The 27069-nt window shown below is 39.0% G+C and overlaps 1 protein-coding gene across 6 annotated transcripts in view; it reads right to left on the minus strand.

Annotated features, from left to right (window-relative positions):
- The window catches only part of LRRC7 (leucine rich repeat containing 7), a 608651-nt gene that overhangs the window by 166082 nt on the left and 415500 nt on the right, over positions 1-27069 (minus strand). For all 6 annotated transcript variants that reach the window (XM_070467940.1, XM_070467941.1, XM_070467945.1 and 3 more), the window contains one exon: positions 5595-5669. In XM_070467940.1, the coding sequence (XP_070324041.1) occupies positions 5595-5669 (75 nt within the window). The remainder of the gene's footprint in view (positions 1-5594; positions 5670-27069) is intronic.

Consider the following 27069-nt stretch of genomic DNA (forward strand, 5'->3'; position numbering starts at 1 on the left):
TACCGGTCACAAAAGATCACCTATTGTAAGATTTTACTTATATGAATTGTCCAGAATAGGTAAATCTATGGAATTAGAAAGTAGACTAGGGTTGCTAGAGGCTGGGAGGTCAGGGGGAAGGAAATAACTGCTAATGGCTTTCAGGATTTCTTTCAGTGGTAATGGAAATGTTATAAAATTAGATTATGGTGATGTTTGTTCACTTAGGTCAGTATTCTAAAAACCATCAAACTGTATACTTCAAATAGATGAATTTTATGATATGGGAATATATCTTACAACATAGATGTGTTAAAAGATAACAACAACAATCTCAAAGTTGCCAAAGACTTAAATGAATATAGAAAAAAAAAAAAAGGAAGGAAGGATGGAAGAGAAAGTTGTCACCCAAACAACATATGCTGACATAATGATTCTTACAATTTCAAATGCATGAGAAAGGTATTAAATCATGATTTGAACTTTACCCTACTAAGCAGAATCAATATTTTGTTCATTCAACAGTCCTTTTTGAGGATCTACTATATACCAAGGCTTGTATTATATACTAGAGAACAATCATAAATATCTTAGCTAAGTATGGGGAGAGACTTGTCATGATACAAAGTCTTTATCTTTAAGGTGTTCATACAGTGAAGGAAATTGTCCAATAAGCAAATAATTATAAAACCTTATGATATGTGCAATAAAAAAATGCCATAGAAGCACAAGGCTGAAAATTGCCTGGAAGGCACTGCTTGTCCAGAAAAAGAGAACTTGTACCTGGAAGACAGAATAGGGAATAGAAGTGTGAAAAAGGGAGTGAGTTTGAAGAAGAGTGGGAAATTCAAAGTTACTGAATATAGTGATGAAGTTAAGCATTAGAAGTCATCTGTTTAAAAGCCTTACCTTTAAGGTAAGGGTTATTTGAACTCTATCTTATTGGCAAGGAGAGCTATTCAAGGCTTTTAAGACGGTGAACAACCTTATTAGACGTGTGTTTTGAAATAATAATCTCAGGGAAATGTGAAGGGAAGATTCATGACTAGAGTTAGAGTGGAACTGAAAGGATCAGAAGGATCTGGAAGCTGTTTAGCTAACGAGATGAAAGGGACCTGAGTTAAGGCAGCAGAAGTGAGGATGAAGTGGGGATGGCTCAAGAAAAATTTAGAAGTGGAATGACTGGATTAATAACATTTCTGAGGACAGGGGTGGAGTCAGATCATATGGTGGGCAAGGGGTGAACAACGGCTATCTAGCTTGGACATGAATTACGGGACTTAGAGCAAGATGAAATTCTTCATTTTCCTTTCCTTTAAGGGCACGCTTTGCAAATAAATGTCCTACACATATCTGTTTTCCATGGTTCATCTGCTTGTTTGTCTACCTGTAACACTTTGCTATACTGTCTACTTATTTGACAGAGTATAAGCAAATAAACACTACATCAACAAATTAATTGCACAAGCACATACTTGGCACTGTGCTAAGTACCTTATACACATTACGTGATGTAATACTTTATGTTCTTGTTGCTTAGAATGTGTTTTACGCAGCAGCCGTATCAGCACCACCTGGGAGCTTGTCAGAAATGTGTCATCGAGATCCACTCCAGACCCACTGAATTGGAATCTGCACTCTAACACACACTAAAGCTTAGAGGTTAAGTAATATCACACACTGGGTTCTCCGAGAAAGGGAGACAAAGAGAAATTTTTGAGAGAGATTCTTGGGATTAATGCCAGTGAAAAGCAAGAAGGAAGGAAGGAAGAAGGACTGGGCAGGTGAAGGTAGTCTGTGATGGTTCTGAGGAATTACTCAGCTGACTCTTCAAGTAGTACTGCGGTTGTCTTGAGCAGCAGTGAAGGGACCAGAGCGTCACCGTCTTGCACTGATTGATCACTGAATTGGTAGTCTCCTGGAATACAGTTATAACCCTACATGAGAAAGTTCTCTTCAGCTGAGGAAAGTCCTGAAGAGGGTGGAGACTTGCAAGCAGTATTCCCAGAGGTTGAGGGAATAGAATGAGCTCTTCATTCCAGGAGGATGACACATGACAGGATCCACCACAAATAACATTCCAACGTTGGTCCATTAATAAGGAGTGGAGCTAAAACTTCAAACTCAATTTTATCAGATTATAGACTACAAAGCCTATTGATTAGATTAGCAGTTCCTGACCTCTAAATCGCTTATTAACCCAGCTCATATCTCTAGCCCTGCTTCTTCCGCTCTCCTTGTAGGCAGAGAGTGTGAACACAGTCAGGGTAGGTGAATAGTTTCTAGGCTAGGAACTGGGTACTCTGGATCAACCAGGCCAGAGGGCTGAGTTTCTTCTCATGCCTAGAAACACGTCACTTGGAAAAATACTGTCACACTTCTTAGAGCTCTCCACCCCAAGGAACTATTATGCTAACTTAGCTCATCTCTTCTGATGAGCACACAAAGAATAACCTATGTGTTTATGTTTGTCTGTGTGTGTGTGAGGATTTATTTTTTTTTTTGTTCCTTTATCATGAGAAAATTTCTTTTCTCTTTGAAGCCTCCCAAATTGCTATCTGCAGCACAACTCAATATGTTTGTGTGAAGTTTCTAAACATCTTTTTTTGGAAGCAAAATAACACTTCAGTGTTTATTTTTGAGTCTTTCTAAACCCTCACTTTGAAGCACCTTATAAAGGCAATAATAGCCTGGAGTGATAAAGGCCTTTGTAGCCCAATGACTCAGAGTTCTTGAGGATATTAAATGTTACTCCAACATCCGGATATAGAGGGATCTACAGATGAGCAGAGGGCAACAAATTAAAAAAGGGGAAGCCAGTACAAGCAAAAGGAGATATTGGAGTTTGCTGTTCAATTATATTTTTATTGATTGATCTTAGAGTGATGGTTGTAAGACAGAGCTATGTAGCAAACAAATTTTTGATCATTATTTATTTGCTTCTCTGATTTGTGAAAAGTAAAGTGGAAAAATGATAATCCAAGCTTCTAAAAGTATTTAAAAATATACTAGCTTAATGTATTATGGTATGTGAAATAAAAACAAAAGGAATGTGCTTTTTTCTCCTGTATCTAATGACACTAAATATTTAGAATTAATCCTTCTGTGAAACTGATAGACATGGGCTGAAGACTGCATTCAAGCTTAGACTTTCACGGCCAAATGTTTCTAGGTAATTGTCTAACAACTCTTTGCCAGCCTTAGGCATTCCAAACACCACACCTGTTTAAGGGTGGGAGGTGTAGGAGTATCCCATAAGTATTCCCATAAGGAGTGTCACAAAATTTGGAATTCAAGTGTACTAAGTAAAGCAAGAAACCCACTTAAAGATGGCAGTATATAAGAAAAAACTACTTTGTAACAGACAAATTAGATAGCATTATCTGTTTTAGAGATGATTTAATCACTATCTTTCCATTTAAATAATATATTGACTATGGAGTTCATCAGGCTTTCCTCATAATTCAGTTGGTAAATCATCTGCCTGCAATGCAGGAGATCCAGGTTCGATTCCTGGGTCAGGAAAATCCCCTGGAGAAGGAAATGGCAACCCACTCCAGTATTCTTGCATGGAGAATCCCATGGACAGAGGAGCTTGGCGGGCTACAGTCCATTGGATTGCAAGAGTTGGACACAACTTAGTGACTAAACCACCACCATGGAATTCATATGCAAGATTGGATTTTGGGAACAGAACAAGTGTGAAAAGTAGGATAAGCCCAATTCTCATTCATACCTTCTGCTGATTCCCATAGCAATAGCATTTGGAGCATCAGAGTGAGCAAGAGCCTCTGACGCTGGTTTGAACCACAGGTCCACCATTTACTGACTGTGTGACCTCGGCCCAGTTACTTACTGTTTCTGTTTCAGTTTCCTCATCTATAACATGGGGTTGGTAATAAATTCTGCTTCACAGGGTTGCTCTGAGAATTTGGTGAGTCACTTGTAAAATATCTAGATAGTGCCTAGCCCCTGATAAATACTATGTAAATAGTTTTTAATAAATAAATACACTGCAGGTATAAACTTCTCCCACTAGCATTCTGATTTCCACCAACGTGATGGACATGAGTTTGAGTAGGCTCCAGGCGTTGGTGATTGACAGGGAAGCCTGGTGTGCTGTAGTCCTTGGGGTCGCAGAGAGTGGGACACGACTGAGTGACTAAACTGAACTGAACTGATATACACCTTGAATATGGCTATGTGTAGTAGAATATAGATTTGTCCCTTCTGTTATATGCAAACCCCTCAGACAAATATGTTCAAGGTCATTGAATATATTATTTTTGTAACTCTGACATGAGCATGATTTCTAATTCATAGAGGTATATTTGTATACGGTTTTTAATAAATCAATAAACAGAAAATATGCATGCTTTTCTCTTTTGTATCTGTGAGGATAGCAGAAATGTATTCTTTTGGTGAGAGAAAAAAGCATATTTTCCATAATCTTTTGTCAGATTTTCTTCTTTATGTGGTCCCATGCTTATTCAAAAGAGAATAGCTTCCTCTTCTTGCTTTTGCAATCATTTTAAGAAATGTTTAATGTCAATTCAAACAAAGGATCAAGTCTGGCTTTTGGAACACACATTTAAATATCTCAGTGGTTGAAGAATTATCCCACAACCAACTGCCCTGGCTACTTAACCCCATGTAAGGAGTTTAGAGTGGCTTTCACCACTGAGAGCCTTCTAGTTGTTTTGTGTGTGCGTTGTTTAGTTGCTAAGTTGTGTCCAACTCTTTTGTGACCTCATGGACTGTAGCCCACCAGGCTCCTCTGTCCGTGGGATTTCCCAGGCAAGAACACTGCAGTGGGTTGCCATTTCCTCCTCCAGGGGACCTTCCCGACCCTGAGACTGAACCCATGTCTCCTGCACTGCAGGCAGAGTCTTTACCATTTTGCCACTTGGGAAGCCCTGTGTATGTGTGTACATGCTTATTCCTGAGTGCACGTGTCACGAGTGGCAAGAAACAGTGCCATACGGAAAGTCATTCTTTCACTGGATGGAAAATGAACGGTCACACTCAGTGAGCTGACTAGTACACCTATGATCCAGGAGAGATTACTGAATTTTCTGTTAGAGAAAGATAATTTGACTTTAACTTCCTATTTTTAACAAGTTATGTTCCTTGCATTTTTCAAAAAATCAAATAGATCTACTGGAAATCACCTGAACTGAGAGAAATTTTTATCTTGTGGAAGAGCTCAAACAATATGAGCAGAAACCATTATCTAATTACTTATAAGAAGAAAATTGATTTTGTAAAACTAAGACTTGGTATTATGTATAGCGTTTTTTTCATATAACAATATAAATTTATTCAGATTTGAAAAACAGTAAATACAGGAAGAGATGAAATGTACTTCTAAGAGTATGAGAAAAATCTTTCATATATGTTACATGCTCATTTTACTCACCTATAACACACATAACACTCGTAACACTCAATATTAAAAATCAAACTAGTGAAAAACACTTGATGGAATACTATTATCAAATGTTTAACTTTGAAATGAAAACACTGAGGTTTAAGATGTAAGATTAACCGTTATCAGTTACAATGAATATACAATGGAGATGCTAGACGACATGGCATAATAAAAACTTACATACCCCAGGTAGAACTTGCAATGCATTATTATCCATCCACAACTCCCTTAAATTTTGTATTTGATCCAGAACTTCAGGCTGGGGGAGAAGTAGGGAGAAAAGAGAGAGGAGAAGAAAACTAAATTAGTCTTTTCTTATCACAGCAAAAGATGTAATTTATTGGATTTGAAACTTTATTTGGGAATCCAGTGTGAATCCTCTAAGAAATTCCAAGTTTAACAGATCTCTTCTAGCAAAACTGGTATTCCCTGAGGTAGCCAACCTATAACTGATGTGGAAACCATTAGAACAAGAGTAATAAAAGTTAAAATCTATTATTCTCCCTTAACATGCAATAACTATTTCTGCAGCATTTATCAATCTCTGTCTTCTTCACTAGAGTATAATTTTTGGAAGGGCAGAGTAATATTCAGTTTCTAATCCCTGTGTCCTCAGATCCTCATTGTTTGCCATGGTACTTGGTAAATAGTAGGTTTTTATCATAACACCACACACACAAACATCCTCTGCTCCATGATGTAATAACAGTATAGGAGCTTCCCAAGTGGAACAATAATAAAGAATCTGCCTGCCAATGCAGGAGACACCCTGAGTCAGGAAGAGCCCCTGGAGAAGGAAGTGGCAACCCACTCCAGTCTTCTTGCCTGGAAATTTCATGGACAGAGGAGCCTGGTGGGCTACAGTCCATGGAGTTGCAAGGAGTTTGATACAAGTGAGTGAAAGAAGACACACAGACACACACAATAATAGTATAAGACCCACTCATTTCTTATCTTTTCATTTACTCAACAAAAAATTATTTGTTGAATAATGGGGAGGCCTACAGTGCAAAACATACAATGCAGGATCCACAATTATTCAAAGCTAGTCCCTGCCTCGAAGTAGCTGATGAGCTAATTGGGGAAATCAATGAATATAAATAACAAAAACACAAGGCATCACACGGGAGAAAAGAATAATGTAGAGAAGTTCAGAGAAAAAAAGAGACAGAATATGATCAAGGGGTAACATACTGTGCATAATAAATACTTTAATTCCAAAATTAGAAGCTGTCTCTAAATTCTATCTCCTGCTGCTGCTGCTGCTGCTAAGTCGCTCCAGTCATATCCGATTCTGTGCGACCCCATAGACGGCAGCCCACCAGACTACCCCATTCTTGGGATTCTCCAGGCAAGAACACTGGAGTGGGTTGCCATTTCCTTCTCCAATGCATGAAAGTGAAAAGTGAAAGTAAAGTCTCTCAATTGTGTCCGACTCTTAGCGACCCCATGGACTGCAGCCTACCAGGTTCCGCCATCCATAGGATTTTTCCAGGCAAGGGTACTGGAGTGGGGTGCCACTTCCTTCTCCTAGGAAGCAAACTATTCAGAGGGTAGGTTGATATTGCCGCCAGCACCATTTCTTGGTTTATAATGACCTCTTCCTCATTTCTTTCCAGAAATTATCTCCCCTGCTCCCACTCTAAGGCCACCTGCTTCCCATGAAGTTGATGCCTTTTTCTTTTTTTTTTTTTTTACCACTCCAGGGAAGTGACAATGGCCTAAACTAATTACTGCATTATATTCACCTGCCCACAGGGTTTGGCTCAAGGATCCATTCAGAGCAGATGAGAAGCAATGATTCTCTGACTGGGTTTTGTGCTTGTTTAGTCACTGAGCTGTATTCGACTCTTGCAGTCCCAAGGACTGTAGTCTGCCAGGCTGCTCTGTCCATGGAATTCTCCAGGTAAGAATACTGGAGGGTTGCCATTTCCTTTTCCTGGGGATCTTCCTGACCCAGGAATTGAACCCACGTCTCCTGAATTGGCAGGCGGATGTCTTTACCGCTGAGCCACCAGGGAAGATGTCTCTGACTGGGACTTGGGGAAAAGACTCTTGCTCTTGTCTGCTGGATCTGAAACTGGAAGGGTACAGTTCTGGGGGCTTCAGGCATGAGGTAAGGAGGAGAGCCTGTTTGAATTAATGATCCTGATGGCATCATTTAAGCTTAGAATTAAGCCTCGCCTTGTTGTTAGTCACTCAGTTGTGTCGACTCTTTGTGACTCCATGGACTACAGCCCACCAAGCTCCTTTGTCCATGGAGTTCTCCAGGCAAGAATGCTGGAGAGGGTTGTCATTCCCTTCTCCAAGGGATTTTCCTGACCTGGGGATTGATTCCCAGTCTCCTGCATTGCAGGCAGATTCTTTATTGTTCTGAGCCATCACCTTAAGTCAGATTTTTTTTTTTTGTTTGTCTCCAACTAAAAAAATTATCACTAAAGTAAGATACAACCATAGTTCAGTAAAATTTGAGACCTAATGAGGAAAGCTAGTATATTTGACAGGATATCCAGTGGAAAAGAATGGAATGATATCAATGTTACTACTGGACTATTGATAACTATGGGTCAGTACAATACACTTCAGAGACTTCTGGACTACTTTGGAGATAAGTTTCTGATGCCTTTAGTCTGCAAATGCAATGGAACATGGTGCTATTCCTGAGAGAAGTTTCATTTGTAACAAGGATCAAAATCTAAAGTTTCACCTTGGAAAATAGTTAGGACTACATGAGGAAGGTGGGGGGTGGATTTTTGTATAGGAAAATATTCCCACTATTGCTTAGCTCATGGGGAACAGGGAGTGAACTATTCTATTGGAAAACTCTGTCTCTATATCAGTCATATGTCATAACTTTTCTAAGCTCAGGCATCATGCGGACTTTAGGGGAAGAGAAAAAGTTGCATACCTAAGTTCAATGCAAGTTTATGGAATAAGACAGAGGCTAGTGTATAAACTTGAAACAATGAGCATTATTCAGGAAGTCTAGCTGTGCTGTGGTAACAAATTAATCCTGAAATCTCAGTGGCTTAACAAAGAGGATTACTTACTCTTACTTCATGTTCACTGTGGGTTTCTGCCCCCCACCAACCAGTCTTGTGTTACCACCAAAGCAAGACTTTCAGAAGAGTCAAAGGGGGGAGTGGGAGTATGGAAAACTAGCCACTGCCCTACAGATCTCAGGCTGGAAGTGACACTTAACCACGTCTTCTTATAGCTCATTGTCTAGAACTGTTTATACAGCCTGGACCTAAGTTTAGGGAAGGCTGTGGAGCGTGGGAAGAATTCAAGGAATATTGAGTGACTGCTAAAAAGAGTCAGACACAACTTAGCAACTAAACAACTGCCCCTGCCACACAGTGACACCCTATGAAAAAAAGGACAAGAATAAAGATATAATACTTTCATAATTTAGTTATCCCTTAATTTTATAAGTGTTTATTAAACAGCTTCTAAGTTCAGGTACTTCACTAGAAACATGATGTGTGCTATGATCTCTGCCTTCAAGGAACGAACCTATGGTCTATTTCTTGAGCAAACATGTAAAGAGCAATTCCATGACATTATGGGAATACAAAGAAGGAGGGGTCTATAATGCTTTAGTATCAAGGGAAACCAGACATGGATTCCTGAAGCTGAGATGAGAAGGAACTGGTCAGAAGAAAGGAGAGGAGAGGAGATGAAGCATATTTTAACCAGAATCAGAGTGGTGAGAAACAGCATGATGTATGCAGGGGAACCATAGGCAGTTTGCTTTACTTAACTGTCAAGTTTAAGATGCAGTAACTAGTGAAAGCAGCAGAAAATGAGGCTAACAAAAGAGCGTAGGGTCTGTCAAGGCCTCACCTTTTGTTAGCGAGATAGGAATTTATCTTATGGGTCAAGGAGCATCACTAAAGGTTTTCTAAGAGGAAGTGATATTTTATATTTATCACTCTGCATGCATGCTAAGTCACTTCAGTAGTGTCCGACTCTGTGCAACCCTATGGACAATAGCCCAACAGCCTCCTCTGTCCATGGATTCTCCAGGCAAGAATACTGGAGTGGGTTGCCATGCCCTCCTCCAGGGGATCTTCCTGACCCAGGGATCAAACCCATGTCTCTTACATCTTCCACATTGGCAGGCAGGTTCTTTACTACCAGTGCCAACGTTCTTTTTGAAAAAGGAAAAGAAGAAGCCAGGAAAGTTTATTAGGACTAGTAATAAAGAAATAATGAGAAATAAAGAGAAGCTGGATTCAGGAGACCTTTATAAGATGCATGTCCCCCAGTTACACAGCACATGGTACTGACAACTATGGAGGTGCAGAATATGGAGGTAGGAGTAGATCTATGAAAGGGACTGGATTTTAAAAATTTATTTATTTTTAATTGGAAGGTAACTGCTTTATAATATTGTATTGTTTTCTGCCATATGTCAACACAAATCAGTCACAGGTACACATATATCCCCTTCCTCCTGTGTTTCCTTCCCACTTTCCCCTCTGGAACCCCCTTCAATCTCTTACCCCTCCTGGTTGTCACAGAGCACTTAATTCAGTTGTGATCACGATTAGCTTTAGGTTCCTGTGAGACACAGATGGACACGTCCAGAAATCAGTTGGCTATTAAAATCTGAAGCTTACGGGATAGGTCTGAGCTAAGGATGTTCAACTTAGGTATTTTGTGGAAATAGAACTCTTGTGGATGAGCTCCCTATGGGGCAGGTAAAGAGAATCAGAGGTACAGGTGACCGAGGAAGGAACACTGTGGATACTAACAGTTGAGAGTTGAAAACAGGAAGTGTTGCTGGCAAAGCCCACTAAAAATTTCCAAGAAATAAAAGAAGGATCTGGGTAATAAAATCGAACCTTTTTTTCCCTTTTGAACTTCATCTCGTTACACTTCTCATGGTGGGTGCCCCCCACAGAAGCCTTGCCCCAGGCACTGCGGAACAGAGTTTCCTAGTGTAAAATGGCTGTGCCAGTTATGCTGAGCACCTCGTCTTGGGGCATGTGCAGAGACACCGCACCTGGCGCTGTGATATGAAGCCTAAGCAGCACACCTGTGCCCCCCAGAGCATGTGCTCTAGAGTGGGAGCTCCACCTCTTCATTCCCTGATCAGAGAGTAAAACTTTCCTTTGCTCCTGCGCTGAACTCAGTCTTGTTCTATTGGCTGGAAGGACACCAGGCAGGAGGACCCTTGCTGGGGTCCAGCTGGAAAGGGTCAGTAACAGAAGGGCAAACTACAGAAGGCAAGAAGAAATGGAGTCCAGGTGAGTAAGGGCTTATTAAAGTCCAAAGAACAAGTTGTATTAAAATAAGGAAGTGAAGAAGAGCATCATACACTGGAGAGGTGTCCAGTAAAATAAAAGATGAAGATGGGCACTCAGTTTTGGAAATAGTAACATACTGGTAAACTTAGTGATAGTAATTTCATGAGATAACTATATTACAGTGGGTTGAAGATAAATAATAGGCAAATAAATGGGGACAATACAGATAGAATATTCTTTGTAAAGTCTGGGTGAGATGAGAGGAGAGAAATTGAGGAGCTAGGAAGAAATTGAGGAAGCTGAGGGAAAAAGAGGAAGCTGACAGGAAGACACTAGATGAGGATGGTTAGTACTGGAATCATCTGAGGGGAATCAAAGAAGAAACTGAGGGGAATCAAAAGAGCTCTATCAATGATTAACTGTTATTTTAACTTTTGGGGGAGCCAGGTGATAGACTGACAATCTAGGAAAAAACAGATTAAGAGATTTCAGGTTTCCATGAGGGCAGAGAGAAGTGTAGTAGGAGTGAGGGACTGAGAGAAGTAAAAGGATAAAAAGTTAGAATGAGAGCAGAAGTTAGGAGATCAAGATTTCTGAAGTTGTTTCAGGCAATGACAAAATTCAAGCTGTAACCCTGGGTATAATGACACCTTGGTGTATGTGGGCAAGGGAGAATGCTGTGGAAACATAAGACCTTGCATGATATCTAAGGATGTGGGTAACCTTTGGTGGATTACATAGCTTGCTCCCTTGGCTGTGTCAGGTAAGGCGAAACTGGAAGTGTTAGCTGCTCAGTCATGTCAGGCTCTTTGCAACCCATGGACTGTAGCCTGTCAGGTTCCTCTGCCCATGGTATTTCCCAGGCAAGAATTCTGGAGTGGGTAGTCATTCCCTTCTCCTATAGGTTCTTCCCAACCTGGTGATGGAACCCGGATCTCCTGCATTGCAGGTGGATTCTTTACCATCTGAGCTACCATCAGGTAAAGTAGCAGATAAAATTGACCAATAATACCTCTAAAATCTCTCATGCTGGGTTCTTCTGGGGACTCTAGGCATCTAAGACAACTTGGAGAGGGATTACTGATGCTAACCTATATTTCTACTTTATTTCAAAAGTTCTCATTTAATTAACTTAATAACATAATAAGGTAACAGTAGTCCCACTTTACAGATGAAGACTCTGAAAATCATTTTCTGGGGGAAAATAAGAATAGGTGGATAAGGGTTGCATAACTGCAGCTGGAATCATTACTCAGGTCTCCTGGCTCCAAAAATGACATCATGTTACAGCTTAAAACTGAAATTCTGAAATAATGAAGAATGCTGGTGATCACAAATGCCCAATAAAGAAAGTAAAGCATATGCTGGATTTCTTAAAAACAGATAATATTTTCATTACTGGATGTTATAATAAAATGTGTCACAGAGGAAATCTCAACAACTTCCTAATAAAAGAAGAGACCAAATATATTTAGCAGATCAATACATAACCTTGCTGAAACAACATAAAGATTCAATGACATCTCATGATCAATAGACAATTTTGAAGCGGATCTTGGAACTAAACTAAATGGCTTACATCCAGCCTAACACATAAATTGCCTTTTATTCATACCACTTGATTTCATTCTCAAAGTCAATTGTTTCCATTAAAAATGAGTGAATTAACTGAAGAATGGCTTGGCATACTTCATGATCATGAAGGTGTTATGAACTGGACACTCACATAAACTCCTTTAATGATTATAAATTAGTGTAGTATTTTAGGAAAACATTTTAAAATATGTATCTCATGTTATGAAAATGTTCACATTGTTTTTGGGGCAGTTATCGTTCTGAAATTATCTGAAACATAGAAAAAACTTATTGCAGAAAAATTTTATTATAGGATAATTAATATTATTAAAACCTTAGTCACACTTTAAATAAAAACAGCATAAGAAAGAGATAACCAAATTATGATAAAATCACAAGTTGGTACAGTGTACAACAATGAGAATCTATATTTTTATGTAAGATATACCTTGCAAATAATATTGAAGGAAAAAGCAAGTATGGGAAATTTGTATAACACAAATCGGCATAGATTTTGAAGTGTTACATATTTATAAATACATATACATACAACAAAATAGTAATATATAGATCAGATGCACACAAAATTAAAAATAGTAATTGTCCTGGAATTGGAGTAGAACTAGGAGGGCGACTTTTACTTGGGGTCTCTTGTTCTTCAGTCTCTCAGTCATGTCTGACTCTGTGATGCCATTGGCTGCAGTTCGTCAGGTTTCTCTGTCCTTCACTATCTTCCGAAGTTTACTCAAACTCATGTCCAGGAGTCGGTGATAGGGAGGCCTGGCGAGCTGCAGTCCATGGGGTCGCAAAGAGTCAGACACAACTGAGCGACTGAACTGAACTGAACTGAACTGATGTCCATTGAGTCAGTGATGCCATCAACCATCTCACCACTGTTGCCCCTTCTCCTCCTACCCTCAATCTTTCCCAGCATCAAGGTCTTTTCCAATGAGTTGGTTCTTGGCAAAAGAACCCTCAGGTGGTCAAAGTATTGGAGATTTAGCTTCAACATCAGTCCTTCCAATGAATATTCAGGGTTGATTTCCTTTAGGATTGACTGGTTTGATCTCCTTGCTGTCTGAAGGACTCTCAAGAGTCTTTCTAGCACCACAATTCAAAAGCATCAATTCTTCAACTCTCAGCCTTCTTTATGGTCCAACTGCTACATCCATGCATGACTACCGAAAAAACCATAGCTTAGACTATATGGACCTTTGTCGACAAAGTGATGTCTCTTTTTAACTCACTATTTACATTGATCACAGCTTTTCTTCCAAGGAGCAAGCATTTTTTCCTTTTTTCAAGGAGCAAGCATTTTGTGGCTGCACTCACCATCCACAGTGATTTTGGAGCCCAAGAAAATGAAATCCTTCACTGTTTCCACTTTCCCCCCGATTTTCCATGAAGCAATAGGATCAGTTCAATTCAGTTGAATTGCTCAGTCGTGTCCAACCCTTTGCAACCCCATGGACTGCAGCATGCCAGGACTCCCTGTCTATCACCAACTCCCAGAGTTTACTCACACTCATGTACATTGAGTCGGTGATGCCATCTAACCATCTCATCCTCCGTCATTCCCTTCTCCTCCTGCCTTCAGTCTTTCCCAGCATCAGGGTCTTTTCCAATGAGTCAGTTCTTTGCATCAGGTGGCCAGAGTATTAGAGTTTCAGCTTCAGGATCAGTCTTTCCAATCAGTCCTGAATATTCAGGACTGATTTCCTTTAGGATGGACTGGTTGGATCTCCTTGCAGTCCAAGGGACTCTCAAGAGTCTTCTCCAACACCACAGTTCAAAAGCATCAATTCTTTGGTGCTCAGCTTTCTTTATAGTCCAACTCTCACATCCATACATGACTATTGGAAAAACCATAGCCTTGACTAGATGAACCTTTGTTGGCAAAGTAACGTCTCTGTTTTTTAATATGCTGTCGAGGTTGGTCATAACTTTCCTCTCAAGGAGTAAGCGTCTTTTAATTTCATGGCTGCAATCACCATCTGCTGTGATTTTGGAGCCCCCCAAAATAAAGTCTTCCACTGTTTCCCCATTTATTTGCCATGAAGTGATGGGACCAGATGCCATGATCTTAGTTTTCTGAATGTTGAGTTTTAAGTTAGCTTTTTCATTCTCCTCCTTCACCTTCATCAGGAGGCTCTTTAGTTCCTCTTTACTTTCTGCCATAAGAGGGGTGTCATCTGCATACTTGAGGTTTTTTATATTTCTCCCATCAGTCTTAACTTCAGCTTCTTGGTCTACATTGTTTTATTTCCTTCCCCCCAAATCTAACTCAGATATAAAAAATAGTTAACAATTGTTCCTTTAGTTGGCAGTTATTTGATATATTACTTTGAAATTTTTATATTTTTATATTTTCTTTCATTTTTTAAAACACTAGAAAAAATATGATAAAATAATAATTTTTTTCTTCATAGGCATTTTTTCTGTGTTTCCCAAATCCTATAGTATATTGTTGTTGTTCGGTTGCTAAGTCATGTCTGACCATTTGTGATATAAGCATTAATTTAATAAAAAAATTTAGAGAGCATTTCAGTGTCTTGTCTTATATTTATACTTACCTACACCACTATAGTATTAAGTGATCTTATTTTTATTAGTTGAAGTGATCTAAGAAAATGGTTACATCAGTTTTAACATAAATAGAACATATGGTTTCCATTTCTACAACAAATTCCAAAAACTCCTGCCATGTACATGCAGTTTATTCTGTTCTCTTTATTTGACTACATGTGTTACTTTTATTCCACTAATTTGGATAATAGAGTTTGATTATACTTATTTATATCTCTATTAAATTTTTTTTCAATAAGGCTAAGAGAAATGTTCACTGAAAAATATAACATCTGACATTTATCTCATTTTGTCAAAATTAAACTAGGGAACTTTAAAATTTAAAAAAGAATTTTGCATTTGAAGTGTCTTAAAATTATTGAGACTATTTAGCAGATACTGTAGTAACAAAAAATTGTTATTCTCAGAAATAATGCAGAACTAAAAGGCAACATGGAACCTGGTTCAAAATGCTGATAATACACAAGAAAGTGGTTTCTCAAATCAATAAATGTAAAATATCCAATGCAAATTAAAAAAAATTATATTCTCTAACCAAAGTGACCCAATTATGACATTTCATTGAGTTATCTGTTATTACATTCTTTCTAAATTTTGAGATCAATATTTCAAAGTATTATTTATTTTTTTACTTTATCATTTTTGCTTGATAATGTCAGAGGTTGCAATTTGCCAAGGAAGCAGGGCTTCCCAGGTGGTTCAAGTAATAAAGAATCCACCTGCCAATGCAGGATCCCTGGGTTGGAAAATGGCAACCCACTCCAGTATGGCGACCTGCTCCATGGGCAGTCCACGGGGTTGCAAAAAGCTGGACACAACTGAGCATGCATGCCCCTCCAAGGAAACACGACTGCATTTTAAGAACTTTCCCTGCATTTTCCTTCATTTTTACATTTCACAACATACTTAGCTTCCCTGGTGGCTCAGATGGTAATGAATCTGCCTTCAATGTAGGAGATCCTGGTTCAATCCCTGGGTCAGGGAGACCCCCTTGAGAATGAATGGAATGGCAACCCACTCCAGTATTCTTGTCTGGAGAATCCCATGGACAGAGGAGCCTGGAGGGCTACAGTCCATGGGGTTGCAAAGAATCAGGCATATCTGAGTGACTAACACTTTCACTTTAGCTTATTACCAGCTCTATAGTTCTCACAACTGGGAAATATTTTATTTATGAATTCAAGGATGTACTGTTGAAACTCTTTCTGATACACAAAACTGAATAAAATTGTTCAGCTCTTGATGACAAACCTGCTTGTTCATTCTCTCAATAGTTCTGTCGAACATGCCTTTAGATTCTTTAACTTCTTCAGTTAATTTCTTTGGAGATAAAAAGGTTAGCTCCATATGGTTGAGCATATTTCCAGTTTATGTTAGTTTCATGTTTCTCAATTTTATTTCAGATGCCACTCCTACTAATACATTAATAAATGTTAATGTTTTGGTTTCAATTTAACTACTACAGTTAGGTAACATGTAGAAAATATTTTTATATTTTAGAAATTATTGAATTGATAAAAATGGGCATTCTTAACAACAATAATAAAAATGCATGGCTGAGAAAATAAGATTAATTTATGATTAATTAAAACATTTTCAGCCATAAACTATTAGGAATATTATACCAAATATATGAGTGTAATATGTTTCATTTAAATATTCAAATCAATTATTAATGGCACACAGGAAGTAATCCACAGATGACATGATGTTGAGAGGGAGACAATCCATTAAATGACTGAATTAGTTTCCAAAATAATCTGAAATATTAGAAGACTCATTAATTCATTTGTTTATAAATACATTCACTCAATCAAGAAATGTTACCTACTCATGAAAAGAAGGCATTTTATAAAGGTCTCTGGGCTTACAATACAGACTGTTACAGGATTGTGTTTCTCCATCTTCTTTGTCAATGTCCTGTTCCAAATGCAACATGTGTTGGTTGTTCCCCTCTTAAGTTACTAAACATTAAGTGTCTTCAACAAAGCAGAATTTATTCAGAATATTTGGAAACCATTCCATAGGAGAAATGGTTAAAATGCCTCAAACTGTTGGACTGAAGATATAGGTGTTAAAGATTCCCATCTTTGAGGATTATTATAAGGAAGAAGGGCTGGGTTTATCCTCTCTTTATCCCCAGATCAGAATGAAAATCCATGAGGAAAGGTGCAGGAAAGTGGATGTAAGTAAGCATTACACAGGAGTGATTTTTTCCAATTTGATCTGTCTAAAATGAAATCTAATTTCCTTTAGGGGATAGTGACTCTTCTCTCAAAGGAGCACTTAGCTCCCTGAGAAGATATAAATAAAAAAGAACAAAACAATAACAATGACAATCATTTCTATTGATCACCTGGGACAGTAAGGCACTTTCAAAAATGCTTTCACATAGATTATTCTCCTTGAATCTTCACAGTTATTATTGGACAGGTGGCACTATCATCGGACAAGCAATAACCAGAATGATTAAGAACATGGTTTCAGGAGCTAGACAGAGTTCAGATTCAGGCTTTGTCACTTCAGTCAGTTCAGTCCAGTTCAGTTCAGTCACTCAGTCATGTCTGATTCTTTGCGACCCCATGAATCACAGCATGCCAGGCCTCCCTGTCCATCACCAACTTCCAGAGTCACCCAAACCCATGTCCATCGAGTCAGTGATGCCATCCAGCCATCTCATCCTCTGTCATCCCCTTCACCTCCTGCCCCCAATCCTTCCCAGTATTAAGGTCTTTTCCAGTGAGTTAGCTCTCCGCATGAGGTGGCCAAAGTATTGGAGTTTCTGCTTCAGCATCAGTCCTTCCAATGAACACCCAGGACTGATCTCCTTTAGGATGGACTGGTTGGATCTCTTTGCAGTCCAAGGGACTCTCAAGAGTCTTCTCCAACACCACAGTTCAAAAGCATCAATTCTTTGGTGCTCAGCTTTCTTCACTGTCCAACTCTCACATCCATACATGGCTACTGGAAAAACCATAACCTTGACTAGACGGACCTTTGTTGGCAAAGAAATGTCTCTGCTTTTAAATAAGCTATTTACTTGCTTTCAAATATTTGCTCATGTTCCTCTCCTGCAATAGGTAGAAAACAGTAGTACTGCCCACATAGGGTGATAATGAGGAATAGTTGTGATAAAACATTTCACATACATAGAACTGTGCCTGGTTCTAAGTGTTAGGGCTTAATGCTCACTTAGTGTTAGCTCTTATTCCTATTTATAGACAAGGAAATTTGGGTATAAAAAAGCAAATTACTGTGTCCAGAATTAAATGACTAATATACAGGGAAGGCAAGAGCAAACTCTTGAAGTTTTGTAAGATATGATAAATAAGGTTCAAAAGGAGATGAGTATTCCACAGAAAAGGTATGGTTTTCGACTACTTGGCTTTAGAATGAAGGTGCCAAAGGAGATTAGATGCTTAAGACAGACTTATTTGATAACTTAATTTAATACATTAATGTAATAGTATAACTTCATAATTTTACTCAGAAAATGTTTATTAAGAGTCTGTTATGCACTGGAGAAAGAGTAGTAAACAAAACAACCACGTCCTCATGAAGATAACATTCTGGTGTTTTATGTTTACTAGGCTGGGTCCTACAAAATGTTAACAACTGGGCATGGCAAACAATTCTGGTTTCATGACTTCCAATTTAATGCGCTACCCATTACCTAGATTGCAAACCTTAATGACCTTGTCTAAGTCTAAATTTAAGAGTGAAAACTGAATAACACATGCATTCTTGTCTCATAACTCAAATTGATTTTCTTGCTCTCTTTCTCCAAAAGACTTCCTCCATCCTCTATCGACAGTGTAGCCAGTAGGCCATTTCATTATGTCCCCTTTTGTAAGGCCCACATACCTTGACTGTATCAGACAAAATGACTCTCATCTGACCCTTGCTTACTTCTCAGGCTTATCTTTCACAGTACCCTTAGTTAGAGTGAGCCTCAAGGAAAACTCAGCTCTGCTGTTCTCAAAGGCATCAAGCTTTAGTTTGCAACTGGTCTTTGCAAATGTTGTTCTTTAAGCCTGTTCACCTGATCCCTGACTGGATTAAGTCCTTCCTTCAATGTTGGTAAGCCTACTGTAGCACTCTGTAAATTACAGTGTGAGCTCTTTGAAGCACGGAATTGAATTTTGTTCACCTCTGCATCTCCAATTCCTTTCATGGTAGTCTGTGCAAGGTAGCGCTTCAGAAAGGAGTATATCAAGGCTGTATATTTCACCCTGCTTATTTAACTTACATACAGAGTACATCATGCAAAATGCCAGGCTGGATGAATCACAAGTAGGAATCAAGATTGCCCGCAGAAATATCAACACAGGAGAAATATCAACAACATTAGATATGCAGATGATACCACCCTAATGGCAGAGAGCAAAGAGGAACTAAAGAGCCTGTTGATCAAGGTGAAAGAGGAGAATGAAAAAGCTTGCTTAAAACTCAACATTAAAAAAACTAAGATCATGGCATCTGGCCCCATTACTTCATGGAAAATAGATGGGGAAAAATGGAAACAGTGGCAGATTTTATTTTCTTGGGCTCCAAAATCATTGTGGATGGTGACTGCAGCCATGAAATTAAAAGATGCTTGCTCCTTGGTAGAAAAGCTATGAGAAACCTAGACTGTATATTAAAAGGCAGAGACATCACTTTGCCAACAAAGGTCCATAAAATCAAAGCTATGGTTTTCCAGTAGTCATGTATGGATGTGAGAGTTGGACCATAAAGAAAGCTGAGCTCCAAAGAATTGATGCTTTTGAGCTGTGGTGTTGAAGACTCTTGAGAGTCACTTGGTCAGCAGAGAGATCAAACCAGTCAATCCTAAAGTAAATCAACCCTGAATATTCATTGGAAGGACTGATACTGAAACTGAAACTCCAATACTTTGTTCACCTGATGCGAAGAGCTGATTCATTTGAAAAGACCCTGATGCTGGGAGACATTGAAGGCAGGAGGAGAAGGGGACATCAGACACTGAGGTGGTTGGATGGCATCACTGACTCAACGGACATACAGTTTAGCAACCTCTGGGAGATGGTGGAGGACAGGGAAGGCCGGCATGCTGTAGTCCATGGGGTTGCAGAGAGTCGGACATGACTTAGTTACTGAACAACAACAACTTTCTATGCTTCTAATTCACTTATTCCAACACCCTAGAACTCCCTAACAGCAGGAATTGTTAGATCACAGATATTCTAAATTTAATCATTATTTGTCTATGTTTCCGTATCACGCTGAGATTCATGATAAATGTTCCATCATTATAAACAGTTTCTTCTCACAAACATCACTTGGCAAATATGTCCTCTTTCTTTTTGTCACATTTAACTAAATGAACTTAATGTTCATTGCATCCAACTTTCTGCTTTTTCTGCTACTCTACCAAGATTAGTTGAAGAAAATCACACTTTGTTTGATTGGTTTTACTTTAACTTCATGAAAAGTACCTGAAATGTGGATCACATACTGACATGCGACCCTATTTCTTTTCAACTGAGAAGTTACTTTTCATCTCTCTGAAACTATTTCATAGTTCTTCAATCTTATATCCTGCTCATACCCCAGCTCATAACACCCTGTTGTTCTCTGAAACAAATGAACAAGCAAACACGTGATCTGATGTGAATTTATTCCAAAGGCAATGAAGCTTTTGTTTCAGGCCCTCCCCCCAACATAGTTAGAAAAATTTGCAGAGGAATGTATTTTAAAAACAATTAGCCAAGATTACTGTCATTTGCTACATAGATTTTCCCTCCATCATACTTCCTCGGGTGTAACATGGCACAATTGGGCTTGGGTTTAGTTGAAGTTAAATTGGAGATACCTTTACTTTGGATTTAGTGAAATATGTTTCTGTGTTTTGTAGTCATTTCTGGAGTTTTCTTTCACTAAGCACCTCTGGCTCTTCCAAATTTGTGACTCCTTTTGTCTTTGTGAGCTCTGGATTATATATCTCTTCCACTTTTTTTTTTTTTTTTGTCTTTCAGGCATCTAGGCCTAGAGTAATTTTTCCCCCCCTACACAACATGAATTTTTCTGTCTCTACTAGGTGACTTCCAGCAGCATTCAAACATGCTTTAGTTTGTCTCATCATTAAAAAAAAATACTATTTTCATTGCCTTTGTGGTCTCTTCCATCTATTTTCTATTTGTTTGTGTTTCTTCAGAGAGACACTTTAGAAAAAGTTTGGCTATTCTTTTTACCTTGGCTTTCTTATCTCCCCTTTACCCTTGAAGCCACTGTGGTATGTTACTGAAAATTGCTCTTGTGCTAATCATCATGAGCTGCATTTTGGGACTGGGGTCCCTAAATTACAGCTACATTATTCTGACTTTGTATTTAGCTACTAAAGTCAGAAAATAAAGGATAAGTAGAAAATCAGGGAAGAAAAACAATATTAAATGTAGAAATGAAAAACTTGTATTAAACAGACAATTGATTAAAGACAATTTTATATTTGTAAAGTATTTTCAAGATACATAAAAAATTTGCAATTGCCAATGCAGTTTAAAATTCCAGAATAAAAAAATAAATAAATAAATAAAATTCCAGAATAGTTGGGGGATATTTGAGTGTCATTAATAGAAATTGTAACTATGGTAAACTATGTAATTTCTATGTTATACCTATGTTCTCTATCTCTTATTAATGTTTTAAATGCTGAAAATATGAACATATACTTTAGACATCATATTTTATAACTCATATACTCCTATGAGATAATCTATGAAAATATCTAAAATTGTTTTCTTTCTTCTGTATCACATAAATATTTTCTTCCAATATAGTTGTTTCACTGAATGAAAAACAAATCTGAATCACTATTTTTTATTTATCACTGTTAGTCAACTCCCCAATGTGAATTAATTCACAAGCAGTGAGAAAGAAATGTTTTTAATGAAACTGTTAAGATGTACGTAAGAATTGATGTGTAGCATTAGTCTTATTTTATATAGATACTGGGAAAATTCTTTATATATTACTATTTGATGATAACATTATTGGATTTTACTTATTTAATACCATGAAAGTTAGTTTATTTGGCAAACCAATAACCTGAAATCTGTTTACACTGTTAGTTCCATACTTGTTATTGTGAGCTTCTGGAGCAGGGCTTACATCTCTGAATACCTAACACTTATTATCCTTGCTCCAAACACTTATAATAGCAGTGTGCTTGTTGCATAAATATCAGCAATGACCTTGTATATAATTAGTTTTCTATTAAACTTTATAAAGTCCAATTACTTGAACAGAAAATAACAGATAAATTATGTCACCAGTTTGCTAAACAGTAAGAAATGCATCAAATAAGAAACTGGATTGTCAAGTATGTATGCCTATCTTTTTTGCCCAAAAGCCAGTAAGTGATAAGTCAGATCATCATTTTTACATCACTTGAAGTGAGAACCTAACCTATATTAAAAACTAAATTCTTCCATGTAAAGATCCTTTTGTTAAGTGTTTCATAGCCAGAGTAGCTCATTAGAGGTAGGCAAGAAGAGTCAAGAAAATACCCATTCACAGGTGGGTTCCAAAGTTATCCTGATTTCAAGTTGTAGCAAGTATGAAATGTTAAAAGTGAGTTATCACCATTATATCCTTACCACTTAGGTTTCTGCTTAATAAATATTTGTTAAATTAAAAAAGAAAAAAACTGTTACCTTCAGTAGAAGTGAGAGAGTAAATTCCTAGGCAGGTTGATAAGAAGTCCAAGTGTCCCCAAGGAGAGAGGGGTCTGGGGTTCTCGAGGAGGAGGAAAGGACAAATGTTTTCTTTTCTTCTCTACATTCTTTAGTCGTAGTCACATAAAATGATTTTCTTCTTTAAGCCCAGAACTGATGATTACATAACTCAGCTTAAACTGTGTACTGGGGATAATATAACAACAATGTCTCCTGCCTGAGGACAGGTTCTCCTTCCTGAAAACCTTCTGGCTAATCCTGTTATTTTAAAATGTCAATTATGGGAGTGGGTCTAGTAAGATCTTTACAATCTTAAGGTATTCTTTTGATTTACTGTAATAACTAATTTAAAAAAGTATATAACTCCCTTGCTAAAAACTAGTGAGGGGGGCACTCTCCAACCCCCTCCTGATGTCTGTGTCAGGAGCTTTTTCTGTCCCTTTTCATACTTTAATAAAACTCTGCTACACAAAAGCTCTTGAGTGATCAAGCCTGGTCCCTCTTTCCGAAGTTAATCCAACACCTTTCACCGTAAGCTATCATTTAGGGGGTTCATCCGGGATCTTCAGGACAAGGTAATACCACTCAGAGCTCTAGCCTCTCTGCTTTCTCAGTACACACATTTTCTGCTTTACTTTATTAACTCTACAATGTGCTTGTGTGAATGAATGACGTGCCCTGTGTGAAGCAAGTGAGGAGCCCTGCTCTGTGTTTTCGCGGTGCTTTACAATGATTGAGTTCATTTCAGTTGCTCAATCGTGTCTGACTCTTTGTGACCCCATGGAATGCAGTACACCAGGCCTCCCCTGTCCATCACCAACTCCTGGAGTTTACTCAAACTCATGTCCATTGAGTCGGTGATGCCATCCAACCATCTCATACTGTGTCGTTCCCTTCTCCTCCCGCCTTCAATCTTTTCCAGCAACAGAGTCTTTTCTAATGAGTCAGTTCTTCTCAATAGGTGGCCAAAGATTGGAGTTTCAGCATCAGTCCTTCCAATGAATATTCAGGAATGACTTCCTTTAGGATGGATTGGTTGGATCTCCTTGCCTGTCTAAGGGACTCTCAAGAGTCTTCTCCAACACCACAGTTCAAAAGGATCGACTCTTCAGCACTCATCTTTCTTTATAGTCCAACTCACACATCCATACATGACTACTGGAAAAACCATATCTTTGACTAGATGGACCTTTGTTGGCAAAGTAATGTCTCTGCTTTTAATATGCTATCTAGGTTGGTCATAACTTTTCTTTCAAGGAGCAAGTGTCTCTTAATTTCATGGCTGCAGTCACATCTGCAGTGATTTTGGGGCCCCCCAAAATAGACTCTGTTACTGTTTCCACTGTTTTCTCATCTATTTGCCATGAAGTGATGGAACCAGGCACCATGATCTTAGTTTTCTGAATGTTGAGTTTTAAGCCAACCTTTTCACTCTCCTCTTTCACTTTCATCAAGAGGCTCTTTAGTTCTTCTTCACTTTCTGCCATAAGGGTGGTGTCATCTGCATATCTGAGGTTATTGATATTTCTCCTGGCAATCTTGATTCTAGATTGTGCTTCATCCAAACCAGTGTTTCTCATGATGTACTTGCATATAAGTTAAATAAGCAGGGTGATTATATACAGCCTTGATGTATTCCTTTTCCTATTTGGAACCAGTCTGTTGTTCCATGCCTAGTTCTAACTTGTGCTTCTTGACCTGCATACAGATTTCTCAGGAGGCAGTGCAGGTGGTCTGATATTCCCATCTCTTTCAGAATTTTCCACAATTTGTTGTGATCCACAGTCGAAGGCTTTGGCACAGTCAATAAAACAGAAATAGATGCTTTTCTGGAAATATCTTGCTTTTCCAATGATCTGGATGATGGCAATTTGATCTCTGGGTTTCTCTGCCTTTTCTAAATCCAGCTTGGACATCTGGAAGTTCACAGTTCACATACTGTTGAAGCCTGGCTTGGAGAATTTTGAGGATTACTTTGCTAGCGTGTGAGATGAGTGCAATTGTGCAGTAGTTTGAACATTTTTGGCATCGCCTTTCTTTTGGATTGGAATGAAAACTGACTTTTCCAGTCCTGTAGCCACTGCTGAGGTTTCCAAATTTGCTGGCATACTGAGTGCAGCACTTTCATAGCATCATCTTTTAGGACTTGAAAAAGCTCAACTGGAATTCCATCACTTCCACTAGCTTTGTTCATAGTCATGCTTCATAAAGCCCACTTGACTTCGCATTTCAGGATGTCTGAATCCTGGAATGACTGAAGGCAGCCCCAAAAGGGGAGCCTTGTCATAGGTTTATACTGACCTGCCAATGCCAAGAGACACCCAATATCCCTACGAGGGGAACAGCCAGAGATGGGCGAAGTATGTGGACCAAAGTTTTTTCTCGGTCACCTTTTCCTGGTCTTTTCGGCCATTTCATAATTGCATGGGAAATTGGAACTACTAACATAATCTGTCAGATTATAGACTGTCAATGGACTTGTGATTCATGCCGTTACTATGTACTTTTACTTAGACTCCAAGCTTGGAGTCATGGGAACCCAGACTTGCTAGGAACTCATTTAGGAACTAAATGGAACTAATGAGTCCTTGTCGTAGTTGTGCCTCCAAACTGTATGGCTGGAAGTGCTGCTAGCGAGCATGAGGTCTCTAAGAACATAGGTCAGGAATCCCAGTTTGGTAGTGCAGTGGGCTTTTCCTTTGGTAGTACTAGCTCTTAGCAGACTAGGTAAAGCTCTCCAGTGGCTTACTGATGTGGCAATGACTCATCGCTTCTACTGCGGTCAGGACTATACTCAGGAATGTGAACGGGCTCACGTAAGATGGATATTTCCCCTATTAGTACTAGCTTGGGAAACATTCTGGGAAACTACTCTGGCAAGTCAAACAAATATCTTAATGGTGAGGAACTGGACATTAATTTCGGATGCCATCAGGTCTACCCCTGGTGCATCTCCACCCTACCTTGGTGATAGAACTGGGAGGGACGAGTAAGACATCTGCATCGGTAAGGGACAGACTAAGTCCGATCAGGGAAGGAAAACTTCAGTGGAGAGTCTGTCTACACCCCCATTTAGAGCAGGGAAAGACCCTTCCAGTAGAAAAAAGCCATAGCTATGGATGCCGTTTTTTTCTTTCTTACAGAGAGGAGCTAGCAGTTCCAGAACCACTTCTTTAAAATGTATTTAAAAAAAAACTGGGACAAGTTTCATCCCCAGAGTTTAAAAAAGACACACCTGATCTTCTGTGATACTGAATGGCCATGGTATCCTTTGGAAGATGGGGAACACTGGCCAGTTGAAGGGTCTCAATTATAATACAGTTTTACAATTTGATAGTTCTATAGAAAACAAGAGAAATGGGTAGAAGTGTCATATGTGTTGCTCTTTATCTCTCTGTGAGACATGCCAGGCTTATGTCCTAAAGGTGTAGATTTGGGTGTGAAGCCTTCAGCAGCCTCCTGTTCTCTTACTTTACCCCTGTTTCTGAGGGTCCCAACTAAACAGTCTGAGAGTCAGGGCACCATTCTGGGAGGGGTTGCCTCTGTCTCAGTAGAAATTCAAACAGTACCAGTTGTGGTCAAGACTATTGAGAGGATCCAAAAAGTATACAGAAGACTTTACGGGACTAACTTTACTTTATAAGCTTACTTGGAAAGATATAACGTATGTCTTGGGACAGACACTGACTGCTGACTCGAGAACTCGAGTTTTGGGGGAAGCTACTACTTTTGGAGATGAATGGCTTGAACATGAGACAAGGGATAAGAGGGAACATGAAATAGCCCTCCTCCCTACTGGGAGCCACGTATTTCCCGCGACAGAGCCAGACTGGGACTATAACATGGCTAAAAGAAGGTGGGATCAGAACCACTTTGCCAGATGTATTCTTGAGGGACTCAAGCAAGTGCACACTAAGACTTTAAACTATGCTAAGCTGGCTGACGTAGGACAGGGAGAGAAGAAAACTCCTGATAAATTCCTAGAGAGACTACAAGAGGCTCTCCGCAAGTTTACTGACAATGATCCCAAAAGTACAGAGGAAGGAATGATCTTAAAGACAGATTTCTCACTCAGTCAGCTCCAGATATCTGCTATAAGTTATGAAAACAGGCATTTGGACCAAGTCAGTCTTTAAAAAACTGTTACAGCTGGCTCAGATGGTGTATCATGGTAAAGAATATGAGGAGGAAATTAGGAGAAAAAAAAAAAAAACCTGGCAAAAGACCGAAGCCCCAACAATGGCTGTTAGATCCACTCTGAAACAGCCTGAGGATAAGTGCCCAGAGGAACCCAGGTGAAAAGGGGTGGGCTTGTTATTACTGTGGAAAGGAGAGGCATCTCAAGTGGGATTGCCCTCAGGCATCTAAGCTGCCCCTGGCTCCATATCCGGTCTGTAAAATGACCCCACCAGAGGAGAGACTGCCCTCTGAGGCGTAGGTCCCAGGGGTTGGACTCTCGAGGCAATCGGGACTGAAAGTGTCTGGGGGTCCCCAAACAAGTTCCCATCCTAATTACACCTGTGGAACCCTGGTTATTAATAACTGTGGG

Source organism: Odocoileus virginianus, chromosome 5 (assembly GCF_023699985.2).
Source record: "Odocoileus virginianus isolate 20LAN1187 ecotype Illinois chromosome 5, Ovbor_1.2, whole genome shotgun sequence".
Classification (NCBI taxonomy): Eukaryota; Metazoa; Chordata; class Mammalia; order Artiodactyla; family Cervidae; genus Odocoileus; species Odocoileus virginianus.